Genomic DNA, 16371 nt, shown 5'->3' with positions numbered 1-16371 from the left:
TGTCCAAAGAGCTTCAAGGACTGCTAAAAACAAGTTAAAATTAGCCAAATACCAAAATGCAGCTCAGCACACAGCTGGGTTCAGTAAATATGCCTATATGTATTTGTGTGAAACTGTTATCTTAAAAGGGTGATGGCTGGTTAGAAATGGAGTCTCTTCTGTGACTGCTTTTATGACTGGAAGCCCTGCTTGCATAACCACTCATTAAGATGTCACATTGAATATACCTGTTGCAATAAAAAGTTAGCAAGCATACATTTTCTTAGTCAGTAAACTGTGAACAATGGCTTTTAACTCCAACATAAACTCTCACTCCTGCCTGTGTATCTTGACAGTTCTCAGGAAAAATGTGGAAAGAATAACTGTCTGCCTGAATGTCAAAACATTTACACCAACCTTGAACATAACAGGCAGTTTCTAATTTTTTACAGGTTTATCTTTAAGGTTCTCTGTGGAGTTTCTGACCACTAGTAGTCCTATGGAGCAATGTTCTGCTGAGTAGGTCCCAGTTTTGTTTGTATCTTGTGCAGGCAACTACCCTTCATTGAACTGTTTCCTTGCTGAGCTGGGAAAAAGATTGTAAATTTAGAAAATGTATTTGGCTAACATAGACTGCTTAAGCCTATTAGCTTCAGCTGAACAGACACACATCGTATCATCAACCCATAGTCATGTTTTTGATCACCAAAAGTCCACTATTCCCTCTGCTTTTAGCTTTGGTTTGGTCTCCACCAACTCCTGAGAAAAACACATTTAACTTGCTAGGTGTTTGACTAACTTCACCAGTCGGTTGCTAACTACAGTTGCTGTCCATGTTACTTTCATTGTCAGCAATTAGAATACAGTGGGTTTATCAGGGCTGGTTGGCTGAAAGTGGCTTAAGAACTGTGAGATTGATCCATTGGCTACATTCAATTGGCAGGTCATAAAAAACAAAAACAATAACCAAAAAGAGACAAAAGAGCACCTTAAGTTGTCAAAAATGTTTAGTCGTTATTTCATTGAATGCAATACATCCAGATTAATGCAGCTTTATGGAACACTGAATGTTGCTGAACTGCATTCACATATGGTGATTCAACAGATTTTTTTAATTTACTTTTTACCACCTCAAACTTTGCCTAATTCCCAGTCGCTCAATAAAGACTGATCATCTGCACACACAAGAATGTTTGTGAGAATAGTCTCATTCTAAACAATTCCTATTGTACAAATGTCAGAGTGAAGCTGAATTCTCTGAATATAAGTTTGTATGCAGAGCATCAAAGATGACACAGAGATTTATGCTTGACCACAATAAACAAGAGTAATGAGGAACATGCATGGCCTATAAAAACAGCAACTCTCAAAGTGCTTTAAATCCAATAAGGTTCATGAGTTCAAGCATACTCAGTAAATAAGCTTTGTGTCTTCATCTGCCAAGTTCTCTGCTTTGTCTTTTGCTCTTTTCTCTCATCTTTTGCAATATGTTTTGTGTCTCTTTAAGACCTTATCACACTTATTTGTTGTTCTAAAAACCTAAGGTCAGTAACTAAACACCCCCCCCACCCCAAGTATGATAACAGGACATTAGTTAACGATAGTTTTTGTCTGTGCCTTGCTGTGTTTGTAAGCCTCCACATTCAGTCAGCTAGTCCCTCTCAGCTATCAGTTTTTACTGCTGAAGGCTGGAGACATGGGCTCAGGGAGACTTTGGCTCATGAAATATGAGATGCTTGGGACATGTTTAGATTATGAAAGACCTCTCCACTTTACTCTCCATAACGCTCAGTTCACTGCTGAGAATAAAGGTATTCATCACACAGACTTGAACAAGAAACATGAAAATAGGATGGCCTCTCTTAATCTATGTCACTCCTCTGGTACACTTGGAGGTTGTTTTCTGTGATATCTGGTCTCTACTTTTGTAACTATACAGATCTACCTCTGTACTGCTATCAAAACTGCACCTTTCATCATGCAGTTTTGTTCTTGTCATATAGATTATTGTGTAAATGTAATTGTTTATATATTTACTATTTTAGCTCCTGTTTACAGTGTGTGTCCATAACACTCACATGATTTTGTTGTTGCTGTGGCTCTAGGAATGGCGATGTTGGTCTGTCAGTCAGTCCACCACTTTGGTCCCGACTAAAATATCTCAACAACTACTGCATGGATAGCCAAGAAATTTGGAACAAATATGTATTGTCCCCACAATTCATTGACTTTTCCTCTAGTGCCACCATGAAGTTGACATTTTGGGTTATGGTAAAATGTCTCAACAACTATTAGATGGACTGCCATGAAACTGGGTACAGTCGCTCATGTCCCCCTCAAGTTCAATTGTAATACATTTATTACACGGCTTGGTTGAATTCTTGATTCTGATTGGTCAATCACGGCATTCTAATGTAACGGACAGATTGGGGGTGATTGTTTAATTCATTTGTTTATTCTGCAATATGATTGATAGACACAGCTGCCAATAATGCTGTCTCCTGTGGTGTTGTGTCGGCTGTTATGACTTTGCAATATAAAACCAGATGACCTTACAAAATTTTAAATTGAAAGCACACCTTCCCACGGCCTAGCAAACACTAGGTGAGTCTGTCTGGGTACCACATGCATCTATAATAAGCATGCCTAGACAAACATACATTCCACTCAGTGGTTATGTGGTCTGCAGTGTCTAGTATGCATCCCTCTCCACCCCCAAACCACACACTGCCTTCTAGCTGGATAATTCATGGTAAGGAAAAGCTCATGAGGTTACATCTACTTGTGATCTGGTAGAGAACGTTAGAGATCAGAAGACCCTGTGGAAACTTTGTTCTTACTGCAGCTGTTTTTGGCATATTAATGAAGGGAAGGATCATTCAGCTGGATACATGAGTTCTAGGGCTCCCTGTCATCCAGGTGAAGTAGCTTTGAGCAACTACTGAATTTGTGCTCCAAGGTTGCTGACAGCCATGTGGTGGAAGCAAATGGAAAGTCATTGTCAATGAGGTGTTATAATGAGTGTCTTGAGGAAATGCTGTTGCACTTTGAGTTAGAAGACATTTTCTGGACGCTGTATTGTGTTTCATAAGCATCACAATAAATGTACAGACATACAAGAAAATGGTTTGTCGTACATTTGAGAGAACTTTTATTCTTAAACTCCTGAACTCAAACGACAGCGAACTGAATTGTATTCTGAAACTTGAAAGCACTCAGATTAAAAGCTGCCTGCAATAGAAAAACATAGCCACTGGGCAACATTTTCAAGACATTTTTGTTTTTATAGCTGCTCTAGGCTGAACCTTGCAGGGAGTAGAGACTTATTATAGAATAATTATACAATGTCCTCTTGGCACACATTGGCAGTAAATGCATCAGTTGTAATCATATGCTTCCAACTACAAAGAGGGCAGCTCTAACGTCAAGTTATCCTGAAAATTGTAGACTGTCCCAAGAGACAAGAATCTGTAAGGAGCCGCTGGACGTCTGTCAGTACATTTTGTCAGCTGTCCTGTTTGAAAGGCAAACTGAAGACTTTCTTTTTGGTTGTTCAAATTTCCACTCTGCCAACACAAGAGGGCTTGTCAAATTAAACCAAGCATGTTGGGCCACAGTCCCAGGAAGCAACATGAACAAGAGGTTCTGACATTTTCTGCCAAACAACTTGAAACCATATTACAAAAAAGCCAACCATCTGCCAGAAAACCAATATGCACAGCCAGGCTGCATTCATGAAAGTTTTAGTACTGCTGAGCAAGCACAAGGTCATCACATCAGGTCTTAGATAAATGATGCAAATAGTTCAGACAGTCCAACATCACAAAATTAGCCTCATTCTATCCCACCAAACATGAACAGTAATCTCTTTCGGTTCATATTTTCTTTTTGAGTATGATTGAAAACAGTGCATTTAGTGGGTACTTTCCTCCAAAGCAATTATTCCAAAAGTGAGAGTCAAATCCTTTAGTACACTAGCAGTCAATTTTCATCCCATTGATACTGTATGTTTGTCTTTGTTTTTAGCCATGCTATGTCGATCAGACTTTGGTCAGGACTGGAGTATCTCAGCAACTATAGGATTATTATGAAATTATGTGCAGACATTCATGGTTCCCAAAGGATGAAGCCTGCTGACTTTGGTGATCCTCTGACTTTTACTCTTGAAAATCTGTTGGATGGATTGCGATTAAATTTGGCCTAGGCATTCATGTTCCCTTCAGGATAAATTGTAATAATGTTGGTGATCCCTTTACTTTTCCTCCAGCGCCATCATCAGGTCAGACTCATTAGCACTTTGTCTTTATTGCTAATAAGCAAATGTTAGCATGCTAACCTAAGATGGTGAACAGTTTACCTGTGTGATGTTAGCATGCAGACATTAGCATTTAGCTCAAAGAACCATTGTGCCTATATGCAGCCTCATAGATTTGCTAGCACGGCTATAGTCCCTTAGTCATGTTTAACACTGGTGTCAGTTTTCAACCCATTGATATTGTTTTGTTTGTCTTGATCACACCTTTTTTATTTCCATTAGTACTATGGTTCAAAGAGTCAACTATAAAACTGAAAGTTACCAGTTTACATCCACAGTCAGGTGGGGAAATGAAAGGAAGTTAATTGAGCAGCTGCCACCAAAGTGCCCATGAGCAAGATGTCTTCTTTTGTCTAGTAGAGCTGCACAGTGACCAACAGTAGAAAACTGTAGCTTTACAAAGTTGCAACCAGATGTATTGTTTGAATATGCAAATTTCCCTGGGTAAACAAATGCTTATGGCAAAAGTGTATGGCCCTAATGAATCAGACCACTACTCCTGCACAACCCTGGAGTCTAAAATAACTCAATCAAGCCACACTTACATGCACAAAAGCATTTGACCTTATTCTGAAAGAAAGTCCAGACATCTAGCCATTAATCTGCATTTTTTTATACTAAAGCCCTATTAGTCTTTGTCCAAACTATTTGTATTTAATTAGCCACACCTGCACTGTGCTGTACTAAAACTTTACTTTAGCATACTTAATATCTGCTAAGTCTGTGGTTCTAATTTCTGCCTTGTGATAAAACACGTAAACACTGACACATTTTCTGAAATATGGTTTGGGTTTGTGTGACAATGGCTGCCATCACACAGTTATATCCATCTTTCATCAGTACACGAGGAAAACCAAATTGAGGGGAAGACTCTATAGCTACCACCTGTGCTTCCATTCTTTGTTCCAGACATCTTTAACCATTAATTATTTTCAGACCTCAGGAGCCCTGCTTTCAGAAAAAAATCTAAGGGCTCCTTTGAGGAAACTTCTATAGTTTGGAAATCATTTCATTTTGGCTATTGGGGCTTTTATATTAGCCATTGGCCGGTGTAGATGTTATTCAGGCTATTTTCAAATTCTTTGGCTTTTAGGAAACCTCTAAAAAAACATCTCCGCCACTTAATTTGCATGTTGCATTTAGTTTATTACCACTCTGCCCATTCTTATAAGCTTATTTTTTTTCGGGAAAGTTGGGGCAATGTGCTTTTATTTGCTGTATTTTCCTTTAAAACTTTGTAAAAGACTGCAAGAAACGTGTTTAGGAGCGCTTCTAGGATGTTTCCAAGATAATTCACCGGGTCCTGTAATTAGGTTGCACTGGGATGTAGTGATGCTCCGCTTGTTGCTGTTGCACAGGGGGCGGGTCCCGAGACAACATTCCCGACTGGTGATTTGATGAACGGAGGATTTTCCAGTGTCAGTATCTTAAAGTCGGTTCAGGTTCAGTGTTGCGGCGTTTGTCCAGCCTCCTGACGGTGCGCAACTCTCAGGGAACAGAGTGGTTTCCCCTTTTTTACGAAAGCCCTTCACCATCAGTCTGAGAGCTGGGCTTAAGGGGGAGCGGATCTGAAGGGCCCAGTCTGGCTGTGAGAGACATCCTTAGACTTTCACATATGGCGCTGTAGTATAAGCACACTTTTGTGGATTGTGGAAGGGACCGAATTTGGAAGGGAGCGAATTATATCAAAAGTCGCCCGTTTTCTGTACAGGCGTTCATCATGGAGATGCAAAGGTGGACCACCAGGTGGAAAACGAAAAGGTGGCTATGGGATTCAACGATAATCGCAGTGGTCACATTAAGTTTAATTCTACAAGCTGCCAATGTCAGAGCAGGTAAGAAGTTACTCCACGCCGCAGTCACTGTGCCAACTCCTGTGCATCCTGTACAGCTTAAGAGCGTCCTCGCTGGTGGCTAGTCCATAGGTGCCAGTGATCGACCATTTACTTTAGTTTAGTAGACTGCCAATGGCTGGCAAGGAAAGTCACCATAAACCAGCTTACAAACCTTTTCAGCTGCTCAGTAGACCTGTCCACCTTATCCAACTTATCGTACATATCATACCTAGCCTACTACTGTGTGTGTGTGTGTGTGTGTGTGTGTGTGTGTGTGTGTGTGTGTGTTTATATTCAAGGCAATTTATCTTATGATGACTGAATTTGTTTTTAGTTGTTTAAGTTTATTTTTGAGTGACACCAAACTGAGCCCATAGCACATGACTGCACCTGCATCCAAGTTTAGTAACTTTTGAAGGGGTCTACTGTGTCACCACAGTGTGTCTCTAAGATTGTTGATGACTTTGAAACGTGCCTTTACACTTTAACAATATAGGCAAATGAGTATCTAAGTAGGAAAAGTCTGCCATCGATGTGTGGTCAGCAAGGAGAGACTGACAGTGTTGATTTCGTCTTGACACAATACTCTGGTGGTCCGCGTAAAAAGTGTGCCTAAAAATGACGTGAGCAATGGTAGCGCTTACTAGCGGTGAACATACTGCGATTTACATACACATAATTTTGGAAGCTAATGTTATCACAGAAGAAAATAATATATTTGTGTATTTGTGTTCCACTTTACCACTTGGCAGTAGCCTACTAGAAACCCTTAAGGTTTTACGCATACTTTTACGCACGACGTTTGGTGATTTAACTAGTAGCCCACACGTTTTTCCAAAAAATCAGTGAAGCAAGAGCCTAATAGTTAAATGGAATTCACAAATTCATAAAATTGCCACATTGTTGTTTTTTATTTTGTCTAATAAGCTGTCAGCTGCCTTGCTCTCAACAGAGATTTACTGTAGTGTGTTTTGTAATAAGTATTCTGCTACTTTATATAATACACTGGGCACAACACTGTGGAATTCTGGGAGTGAAATTCATATTCTGGCCTGAAGGATCACCATCTTTCCACATTATTCGGGCTCCCACTAAATCCAAGGGGGCGTTGATGGAAAAAAGAAAAAAAGAAAACTGAGAATTTTTTTGCTTTAAAAACACATATGTGGGTCACATTAACTACTTCTTTTATGTTTCCTTTGTCTGTGAAGTCTGATGAACATCCATCCAGTACTGTGGCTTTAGCCTGGTTGAATTTCTGTGTCTATTTGGATGCGTGTTGCTTTTTAATATTTGTGGTTTTGACATCAGATCAGTTATTATGCAACCTTTCAAAAATGCCTTCTTGTATCAGAGCCATAATACTGACAGATTATTTTTTTAATTTATGACATAATGAAAATGTTAATCAGAAGCTAATATACAATATTTGGTGATTTGTGTAATGTATTACATCCTGTCTAGACAGTTCCTGTCTTAAGTCCCACCTTGTTTTGAATCATTGTTTTTACTGTACATATCCTATGATACATAAATAAATCATTCAGCAGAGCGCAATTTGCATAGAGTGCCCCCAAAATGAAAAGATCATAAAAGCCATTACCACAGTGGCATGGCTTGCCCATTGCCCATCTTCCTTCACTCTGGCTGATATTTAAACTAACCATAATTGCATGATGTGCTAGCAAACATTTACAGGCTTTCCAGTGTACTTTAATTGCTGCCTATTGCTGCCAACTCACTGGAAGCCAGTGACACAAAAAAGACTGACAAGACATCCCAATATGTTGCTGCACAACCACAGAGACATTAAGTCAGAATGTCATGGATTGAAAAGTTAATCACAAGTCTAAACCTAAATATTAAACTGTATGGCTTTGAAGAGATAGAGAGTGCTGGAAATGTTGACTATACAGCTGAAAATGGTATTTAAATGTTGCTGCTGGTGAAATTGCTTTCATGATTTACCAGGATTCTCCTGTCACTACATGCTTCCCTGCATCTGGGGAAATCCCATTTCTTTGTCATGTTAGCTTGTTAACATGGCAGATAGTATATCACAAGTCCCCGACAGCAGTCAGGAAGATGTGTCATTAAAAATCAGAGAGACTGACAAATTACCCCTCAGACAAGACTGTGGCTAGTCTGAAGCTGCTTTGGTACCTTTAGCACGAGAGAACTGTCTTCTCTCTCTTGTGGTTTTCATCCTTATCATTAGAATATGGGTTATTCCTTTTTCAGAAGAAGGTGGAAGAAGGGGAGTCTTTTTTCAGCATGTGTTGAGGGTAAAGCATGCTAGCTCCAACAAAGCTGAAAAGCATTTAAAAAGGTATGCCTAATTCATTTGGGGTCTTTAATGGTTTTGGGATATTGCCTGTTTTCAGGGCTTCTGTGAAGCAACGGTTGTGGAAGGAGAGGAGCTCAGGAGTCGGGGGTGCGGGTAGGGGAGTGTGCGTGTGTCGGGAGGAGGGGGGGGGGGGGTTCCTGGCCAATTCAGCACATCTGGAATATATGAGGCCTTGAGGTATGCAGTAATGCAGAAAGGCATTCTGAAACTCACAAAGAGACCTTTAGTACAAGCTTTCTATTTTTTTTTTTCCAAGAACCAGTAGCTCTGTACTTGGGACAATATTCAGATGAGCCACAGACTATTTTCTTTTTTATGAGGCATTTTGTGTGAGGTTTTAATCTTGGCATTTGGTACCACACATTTGTATTTTATTCTGTCTGTGTTCAAGTCAGAAATGTCTGTTTAATTGCTCTTTGTGCAGTGTCAGTCATAAAGCCTTTGTTAATCCATATCTCAGTTGAAATTAAAAGAAAAGATATGCTGATCTCCCAACAGTGCAGCTTGATTGATGGTTATACTCATACAATTTACAATTTAAATTCATGAACTGTGCCATCAGATGATCTGGAACCACATCAGCATAAATTACTCCAGTCCTTTCCATCACTTAAAGAGCAGATCTGCATAACTTCAAATGAGCTAAAATTTGAGACACGATCCCCGAGCATGTGCTGGAATCAAGCGAGTTTGATTCACCACTCAAGCTGTTATTTTTCTGGTCACAGGAGAAGTAGCTACAGGGATGGGGCCTTCACCGTTTAGTCTCATGTATGTTTTAGTTGGGGGGTATAGGGAGTGGTGCCAGTACCATAATGGGTTCAGCATGTGGACTTTTAGCTCCACCCATCAGACCCCCTCCTGGTCACTAAAAGCGAACAGGAACTGCATAATCAGCAGTTCCTGGCTTCACGTGCCACATGACTTACAAAAACGGAAAATGTAAACAGACGTATATTTTTACAATAAAATTCCTTTAGCTTTTACTAGAGATTGATGTTGAAATGTTTAGTTAAGAGGTACTATAGAAAAGTATGGTAAAAGTACAGACTAACACAGTTTAGGGTCTACATTTTGCATTAAAAGAAAGAACATGTCATTCTTCCATTGATGGGGGAAAAAGGGGTTTTGACGCTCTACTCCTTTACTTGATTCATCTATGTCTCTTGACCAAACTTTCTTTCTGTTTCGTGCAGTTTAATGGAGTATTATAAGGTGGATGAGGAGATTTCCTGCAGTGTGGAATTCAAGAATCTCTGCTGTCTGATCCCTTGAATGATTTTTCCACAATGCTTGCAAGCCGGTATCAAACACATGAATCTCATTTTTTTTCAAGGAAGGGAGATTTTACATTAAGTCTGTTATCTGACATTCCTTTAAGACCTTATCTTACCAGTGAGATTTTAATATGAGCATTCATACATTGTTTATCATTGCTAGGCCTTTTGAAGAGGACTCACTGAAAATACATATGAGTCATGTGATGTCTGGTTGTGCTGGTTTCTGCTGCTGTGGTTTTTGTAACAGTTAACCAAGTAGCATTTAATACTTGGGTTGCACTGAGTTTGGTATGGAGTGGAAATTTAATTATTAGTCATTTTATTATCTGCGTTGGTCCTCTGTTAGCTTTTAATATTCCCTTCTTAGTTGGGTAAAAGAGTTTCTGGACAGTTTGTAGATCACATTTTTCTTTAGGCCATTATATACTGCAGTGTTGATGTGCAGCCTTAAAGTATTTGTTTTCACTTTAGTATATTAACAGTGCAATAGCACAGATATTGCAGTGGTGAATCTCATTAAATTACAAGGCAGCAAATGTTACAACATTTATGGCTTAGAAAGTGTTTGATCTGTCATTTTGAGTAATAGTTATCATATTAATAGCAATTTAGAGACCCCATACCAACAGAGATATGAAGTAATAAACCATAGTTTTATTCATGACTGCTTATTTAAAGTGAGATTTTTCGAAACGTTCAATACGCAATAAAACACCCTTGCTCACTTCACTAACTCATGGGTTTTACTACAGCTGGTCTGGTCTGACTACGCTTATGGCTAATGTTAGCAAATATTACATTTTAAATAGATACTTGTGTGTAACTGACATTACTGAGTCAGTTTTTTGTCTTCATAACTCTTCTCTACAATTGTTACTGTTGCTATAGGCTACATGTTAGCATTTGCTGTTATCCTGTAGCCTTATTGTGACTTTTTGCCACAGTAGCTGGTGATCAGCAAAAGTTGCATAGTCTTGCTTTAAATATTTGGGTTTGAAATACATAAAACCTGCTTATAAACACTAGAGCTAGACCGATAATTGGCTAGGCAGATGCACATGTGTATTTTACAGTGAATGGGTCACTTAAGTTAACACTGCAAAGTACAGACAAGTATTAACCTACTGTAAGAACAACACTGTCGCAGTCACAAAACACAAGCCAGAATGAAACAATTTGTTCAAACCTTGAATTAACAGCCTCCTCTTACTGTATATTTCGAAGCGCACACACTCAGGCAGACATGCGTTAAATCAGGAATGGCGTTGCGCTGTACGTCAAAACTCCTTATATTACTCCTTATTATAGTTTATACACTAGCCTTAAAACATACCCCTTTTAGGCTTCTTAAATTCCCCATAATCACACTGTAACTAATGATGCGCCTCGGGGATTGGGAGAGATACAGTAGAGGTTAAAGAGAAAAACATTTACAGAATGGGACAGAGAAAGGCACTCAGAATAAAGTCTCAGGAATGAAGGTAGAGTTGGACTATTGCAGGAGAGAGAATAAATGTAAAACAGTGTTTATGACTGCACTGCACAGTAGTCTGACTCCTGAGCACCAGGTCCATTGATAGAAATGAGTCTAGTGTTAAGAAGCTTGTAAAGCTGCCCCCCTCTGCGCTCACTTTATTCCAAAGACCCAGTGATCAGCAGCAATGAGTTTTATCATCCCATAGATGCTGTGACTTTTGGCTGTGGAGGTGAGGAGGGGGCCAATTATGTCTGCTGAATGGTTACCAACATTTTTACTGCTCCTCTGACAAGGTACCTCATAAACGAACAACTGGTCAAGGGATCTAATGGGTGTACATGTTGACTTATCATCAAAATGCCAGTTCTGATTGGATTTTCTGTTAACTGCTGTAATATGCTTACAGTGTACTGTAAAATAGCATGCAGCTTTTACAACATCCATTATAATAAAAGCATTTACTTCTGTAATCTCATATATCATCTTTATTGTTGAATTTATAAATATTTGATTGTTGTATGTATTTATACATTTATTAGATTTCTATTAAATTAAATTAGTTTACTTTTTATTGTAGCAGCATATGCTGCAAGTTATACCTTTAGCAGTCAATATAATGTTCGTTTTCTTAGCACATGATGCAGTCAGCGTGCGTTTCCAGCAGACTGAGAATTTACTTTGACATTTAAGAGTTTACTGGGAAACACATTTACAAGCTGAATTATGATTAGGAAAGTCATGTTTTCCAATCTAAACAACTGCATATGAATGCAGCATATTACCGTTTCCCAAGATGTACACTCTGAGTAGCATTTTTACATATACTTTTTAAAAGTATAAATACATACAAAAATACAAGAAACAAAACTCCTAAAAACCTTTTTAGTTGGGAACAAAGCTATTTCAGTGTCCCACGCAAATAAGGAACACTGACTCAGCACTTTGGACAAATGCATTTCCCAAAAAGCTTATTGCTATGCAAATGTCATGAAATGTTTCGCTGCCCAAGTATCATTGGGTAATGTAATCAATTCTTTGTTCTGTCTTCTCAGCTGAACCAGTAGATGTACTAAAGGCTCTAGACTTCCTGAGCGCTCCTGAAGGAGTACAGAAAACAACAGGCTTCTGCACAGTCCGGAGAGGATCCAAACCCAACATCGCTTACAGAGTGGGAAAACAGGCTCAGATCAGCGCTCCAACCAAACAGCTCTTCCCAGGTAACCTCGCTCCTTACCTCCCACAGATCACGTGCATTTACACTGAAGCTGAACCAAGCAACTTTGCCCAATCAGAAGAAAATGGATCTCACAAGAGAACTCTGTAATTAGATGTAGATGATTAAGATGTAAGGAAACTGCCACAGAATTCACCAGATCATCTGAGTTTGTTACGCTTTATACCAAAGATATTAAAAGAGGCTAAAGTTGTAATGTTGGTGAGTGCAGCATTTTCTTGAGGGAGGAGAATGTCTGACATGTCAGGTGTTATACCCACACTGTACATCTGGTAAGCGAGACCTATGATTCTAAACCTTTTTTGAGTCACGAACCCCCAGAGTAATGGGGTTGGTGTTCGTGACCCCCCTTCACCCCCCTCGACAACAAGAGAAAGAGAGCTGCAAACCGGTGTAAACAGCTGTTTCTACACGCCTCCCCCTGCTGATTTTGAGTGTTTTTTCTGAATGCTCTGATTAATACACGTAAACAAATAATGCTTTGCTTTGATGTTTAGTTTGAGTTTTAGCAGCTAGCACGTAGCCTTGTCCAATGTGCTCCAGGCTCTGTGGATGTTTGATGCATTTGTGACTTTTTCTCTCCCCCTGACCTGCCTTCAGACCCCTTTCTGTGTTCCAGGACCTCCTGATTTACAAATGAAGCTCTGAATATAACACATGAAATGTACCAAACACACACAGTAATGTAAAAAACATTCCCCAGTCTAGAATATGTTATTTAATTTTTTTCTCCCCAACCATTTAGCGACCCCCAGAAATGATCTTGCGACACCCTTGGGGGTTCCGACCCCCAGATTGAGAACCACTAAGATTATACAATCTCATTGTAAAACAAGCTACCTGGCCTTTAAACAGGACAAAATCTGCAGCCATGCTAGCTACTCTGTGAGGCTTTACTTAGGCACAGCAGTGCTTTAAGCTAAATGCTAACGTTGGCGCGCTAACATGCTCACGATGACAATGCTGTTAAGCAGGTGTAATGCTTACCATGTTCACCATCAATTTGAAATTTGAGTGGTAGAGATATTTCAGTCAAGACCAAAGTGGTGGATCAACTGACTGACAGATGGACAGTTTGACATTGCTATCCCTAGAGCTAGAAATGTTATGTCTACTCTAACAAATAATTGTTTGGATGAAAATGAAACAGATGATTTTGTTTACTGTCTTGAACCACTTATTGGCAAATAGAAACATCTTCACAATATTTAAATTTCAAAATAAAATAGCAAAAAATGATGACTAACTGTAATGAAAACCCTCCACTACAAACACCTGACTTCTAAAATGCAGTGCAGACGTTCAGCAATTCTTTTCTAGAAGATGCGTTGGTGTTTTAGTAGGCTCCAAGAGCCCATAGGGGATGAGAGTCACTCAGCACATGGTGTATGAAATGTCATGTAAACATATGATTCAAGTAAGAAGAGCAACACCAGATTTGTATTTGATATTTTGGGGGAACACACTTGTTACAGAAAATCAATGAGATGAATATTTCTTCTGATGTTTTGTGAACTGATCTTGTCAATAAAGTATTTGTCCTCAAGTTTGATTGCTGGCAGACTCCAGTGCACTGGGTTGGGCTGATGATATCATACTGAGTGCGTATTGCCTGACTTAAAGTCTGCTGCCCGGCTGGTTGTGAGAAATAAAAGCCATATTTATTTTATTAGTAAAGAGTCCACTCAGAGAAACAAAAAAGTTATTTGACTGTAACAATTTGATTTGCTACTTTCTTACACTCATTGCTACTCATAAACTAATCCGAAAGTGGACAAGACTTCTGTCATTACTGATGGCTGTAGCCTGTAGAAAACCAATGAGCTGTTGAGAGATGTGCTATTTGTCAATATCCAATCTTGCCAGTTGCTTTTTTTCTAGCCGAAATATGAAACATGGTGTATTTAAGCACAAATACAACGAAATATAATACATAACAATAATACATTCATACATCAATTGGAGGCCTGTTATTTTTTTTTATTCCTGGGGCAAAGTGTAGAAAGAGCTCCCAATTGCTTACCTATTCAACACTAACTTGGCAAGAAAGTGTATAGACATTTATTAGGTGAGTGCTGTTGAATAACTTGTCCCAGTCTGTGTTGGTTTTTCTTCAGTTTGGCTTGATGTCAAAGAATAAAAAAAAAAACAGCTCAAAAATAGTGTGAGGTATTAGAACTAAATTTCTGTGATTTTTGGCATATACTGCCAGCACACCTTACACTTTCAGTAACGGAAATTTGAAGCTCTAATTAAGCGTGAGAGGTGAGCCGTTGTAGATGCCATGGAAACAAAGTGTCAAAATATCCTCAGTCAGAATAACTGGACTTTTATTTGATCAGGATCACATATTTTGTCATTGAACCCAGCCATTATGGTTTGAAAAAAATATGACGTTTGAGTATTTACAGCCCTTGTAAAAATTATTGTGGATACATCAACACTATTGAGTCCTTTCAGGGGATGCCAAGGTCTCCTTCAGCTTCCTCAATAAACACGGATCCAGGTCCAGTTGTCTAGACATTGGGGTTTAATGTGAGAAGAGAAAGTTAGAGAGCTAATAAACTTGCCATTATTCAATTTAGTCATTAGAATACAATTGCCCTTGTAATGACATCAGTAGAAGACTTATGAGTAAATGACAGGATATAAGGTGAAATGGAGTCTGCATTCCATTTCTAGCTTCATATTCACTGTACACTGTAACTTAACAGAGTGGCATCAATGTCATCTAATCTCAGCAAGAAGATTTATTTTACTCTAAATGTCAAACTATTCCTTTAACTTAAAAAAATAAGGTAGCCAATAAACCAACATCCACACAAGAGCTTTTTAAATAAAAATACTGTGGTTATACTGGGAAGTTCCCATGTGAGTAATTGAATTAATCTGAAGCAGAGCAATGCTATAAAAACCTCTGACAAAAATGTGCACCTACATTTTGTAACTAAGTATCTGTGGTCTTTACTAACATACCAACCTACATGCCTGCTGCTTGTTCAACCTTCAGGAGGAGATTTCCCAGAAGATTTCTCCATCCTGTTCACCATCAAGCCCAAGGCTGGCCTCCATTCCTTCCTACTGTCCATATACAACCAGCAAGGCATCCAGCAGCTTGGCGTAGAGGTGGGCCGTGCCCCCGTCTTCCTGTATGAGGACCAGCATGGCAAGCCTGCCCCGGAGGAGTACCCCCTGTTCCGCTCCATCAACCTTGCTGACGGCAAGTAAGTGACTGACTGCTTCTCAAGAGGGCTTGTACTTGTTAGCTCAGATGTGGGTGGTTGATTTTTATGTCCCCTGGATTTCTGCTTGTCTGTGTCCCATTTTCAATGTTGAATGTAAAAGCAAAGTTTGTTGTGAAGCTTGTGTGATTGGCTCAACACATTTTTAGGCTCATCTTGAGCAATTTATAGGTTATGCTTTATATATTTTCTCAAGCACTCAGAACATAGTTAACTCTTCTTGCTAAACAGCTCTGAGGATTTATTATCATATTATGTTTGTTCAGTCATTAATACCATATGGAACAAGTTAGACAGTAATGGAAAATATATTGCTGGCAGCAATTTGATGACAGCCTTTTCTTTTCCAGATGATTTACAGCAGCTGTATAATGATATGCAATACTAAGCAGGATCTTCATAAATGGCATAGCTGCCCAATGATGCTGATACAAATCACTGTTAAAAGTTGCCATCAATTATTAGCACTAATGCCAACAGAAATGATTCCATCACTGGCTGTTTATCTGCAATAGATTACATCATGAACAAAAACATTACAGTTTAAATATACAAAGTACATCACATTCATTACATTAATTTAAAACATTGCTATTGATGTAGCTTGCAGTTGTGTGCCTCTTATAGCCTACATTTTGACACATTCCAAATGTAACGAAACT

At 39.0% G+C, this 16371-nt stretch overlaps 1 protein-coding gene across 2 annotated transcripts in view; it reads left to right on the top strand.

The window, feature by feature from the left end:
- Positions 1-5721: 5721 nt before the first annotated feature.
- LOC116045867 (collagen alpha-1(XI) chain-like) overlaps positions 5722-16371 on the top strand; it is an 87835-nt gene continuing 77185 nt past the window's right edge. For both annotated transcript variants that reach the window (XM_031293812.2, XM_031293811.2), the window contains exons 1-3: positions 5722-6129; positions 12286-12450; positions 15478-15691. In XM_031293812.2, coding sequence (XP_031149672.1) covers positions 6015-6129; positions 12286-12450; positions 15478-15691 — 494 coding nt within the window. In that variant the 5' untranslated portion in view covers positions 5722-6014. The remainder of the gene's footprint in view (positions 6130-12285; positions 12451-15477; positions 15692-16371) is intronic.

This window comes from Sander lucioperca, chromosome 9, assembly GCF_008315115.2.
Source record: "Sander lucioperca isolate FBNREF2018 chromosome 9, SLUC_FBN_1.2, whole genome shotgun sequence".
In the NCBI taxonomy this organism is placed as follows: Eukaryota; Metazoa; Chordata; class Actinopteri; order Perciformes; family Percidae; genus Sander; species Sander lucioperca.
Note: the sequence above shows the minus strand (reverse complement) of the source record. Positions and strands in the feature narration are given on the sequence as shown.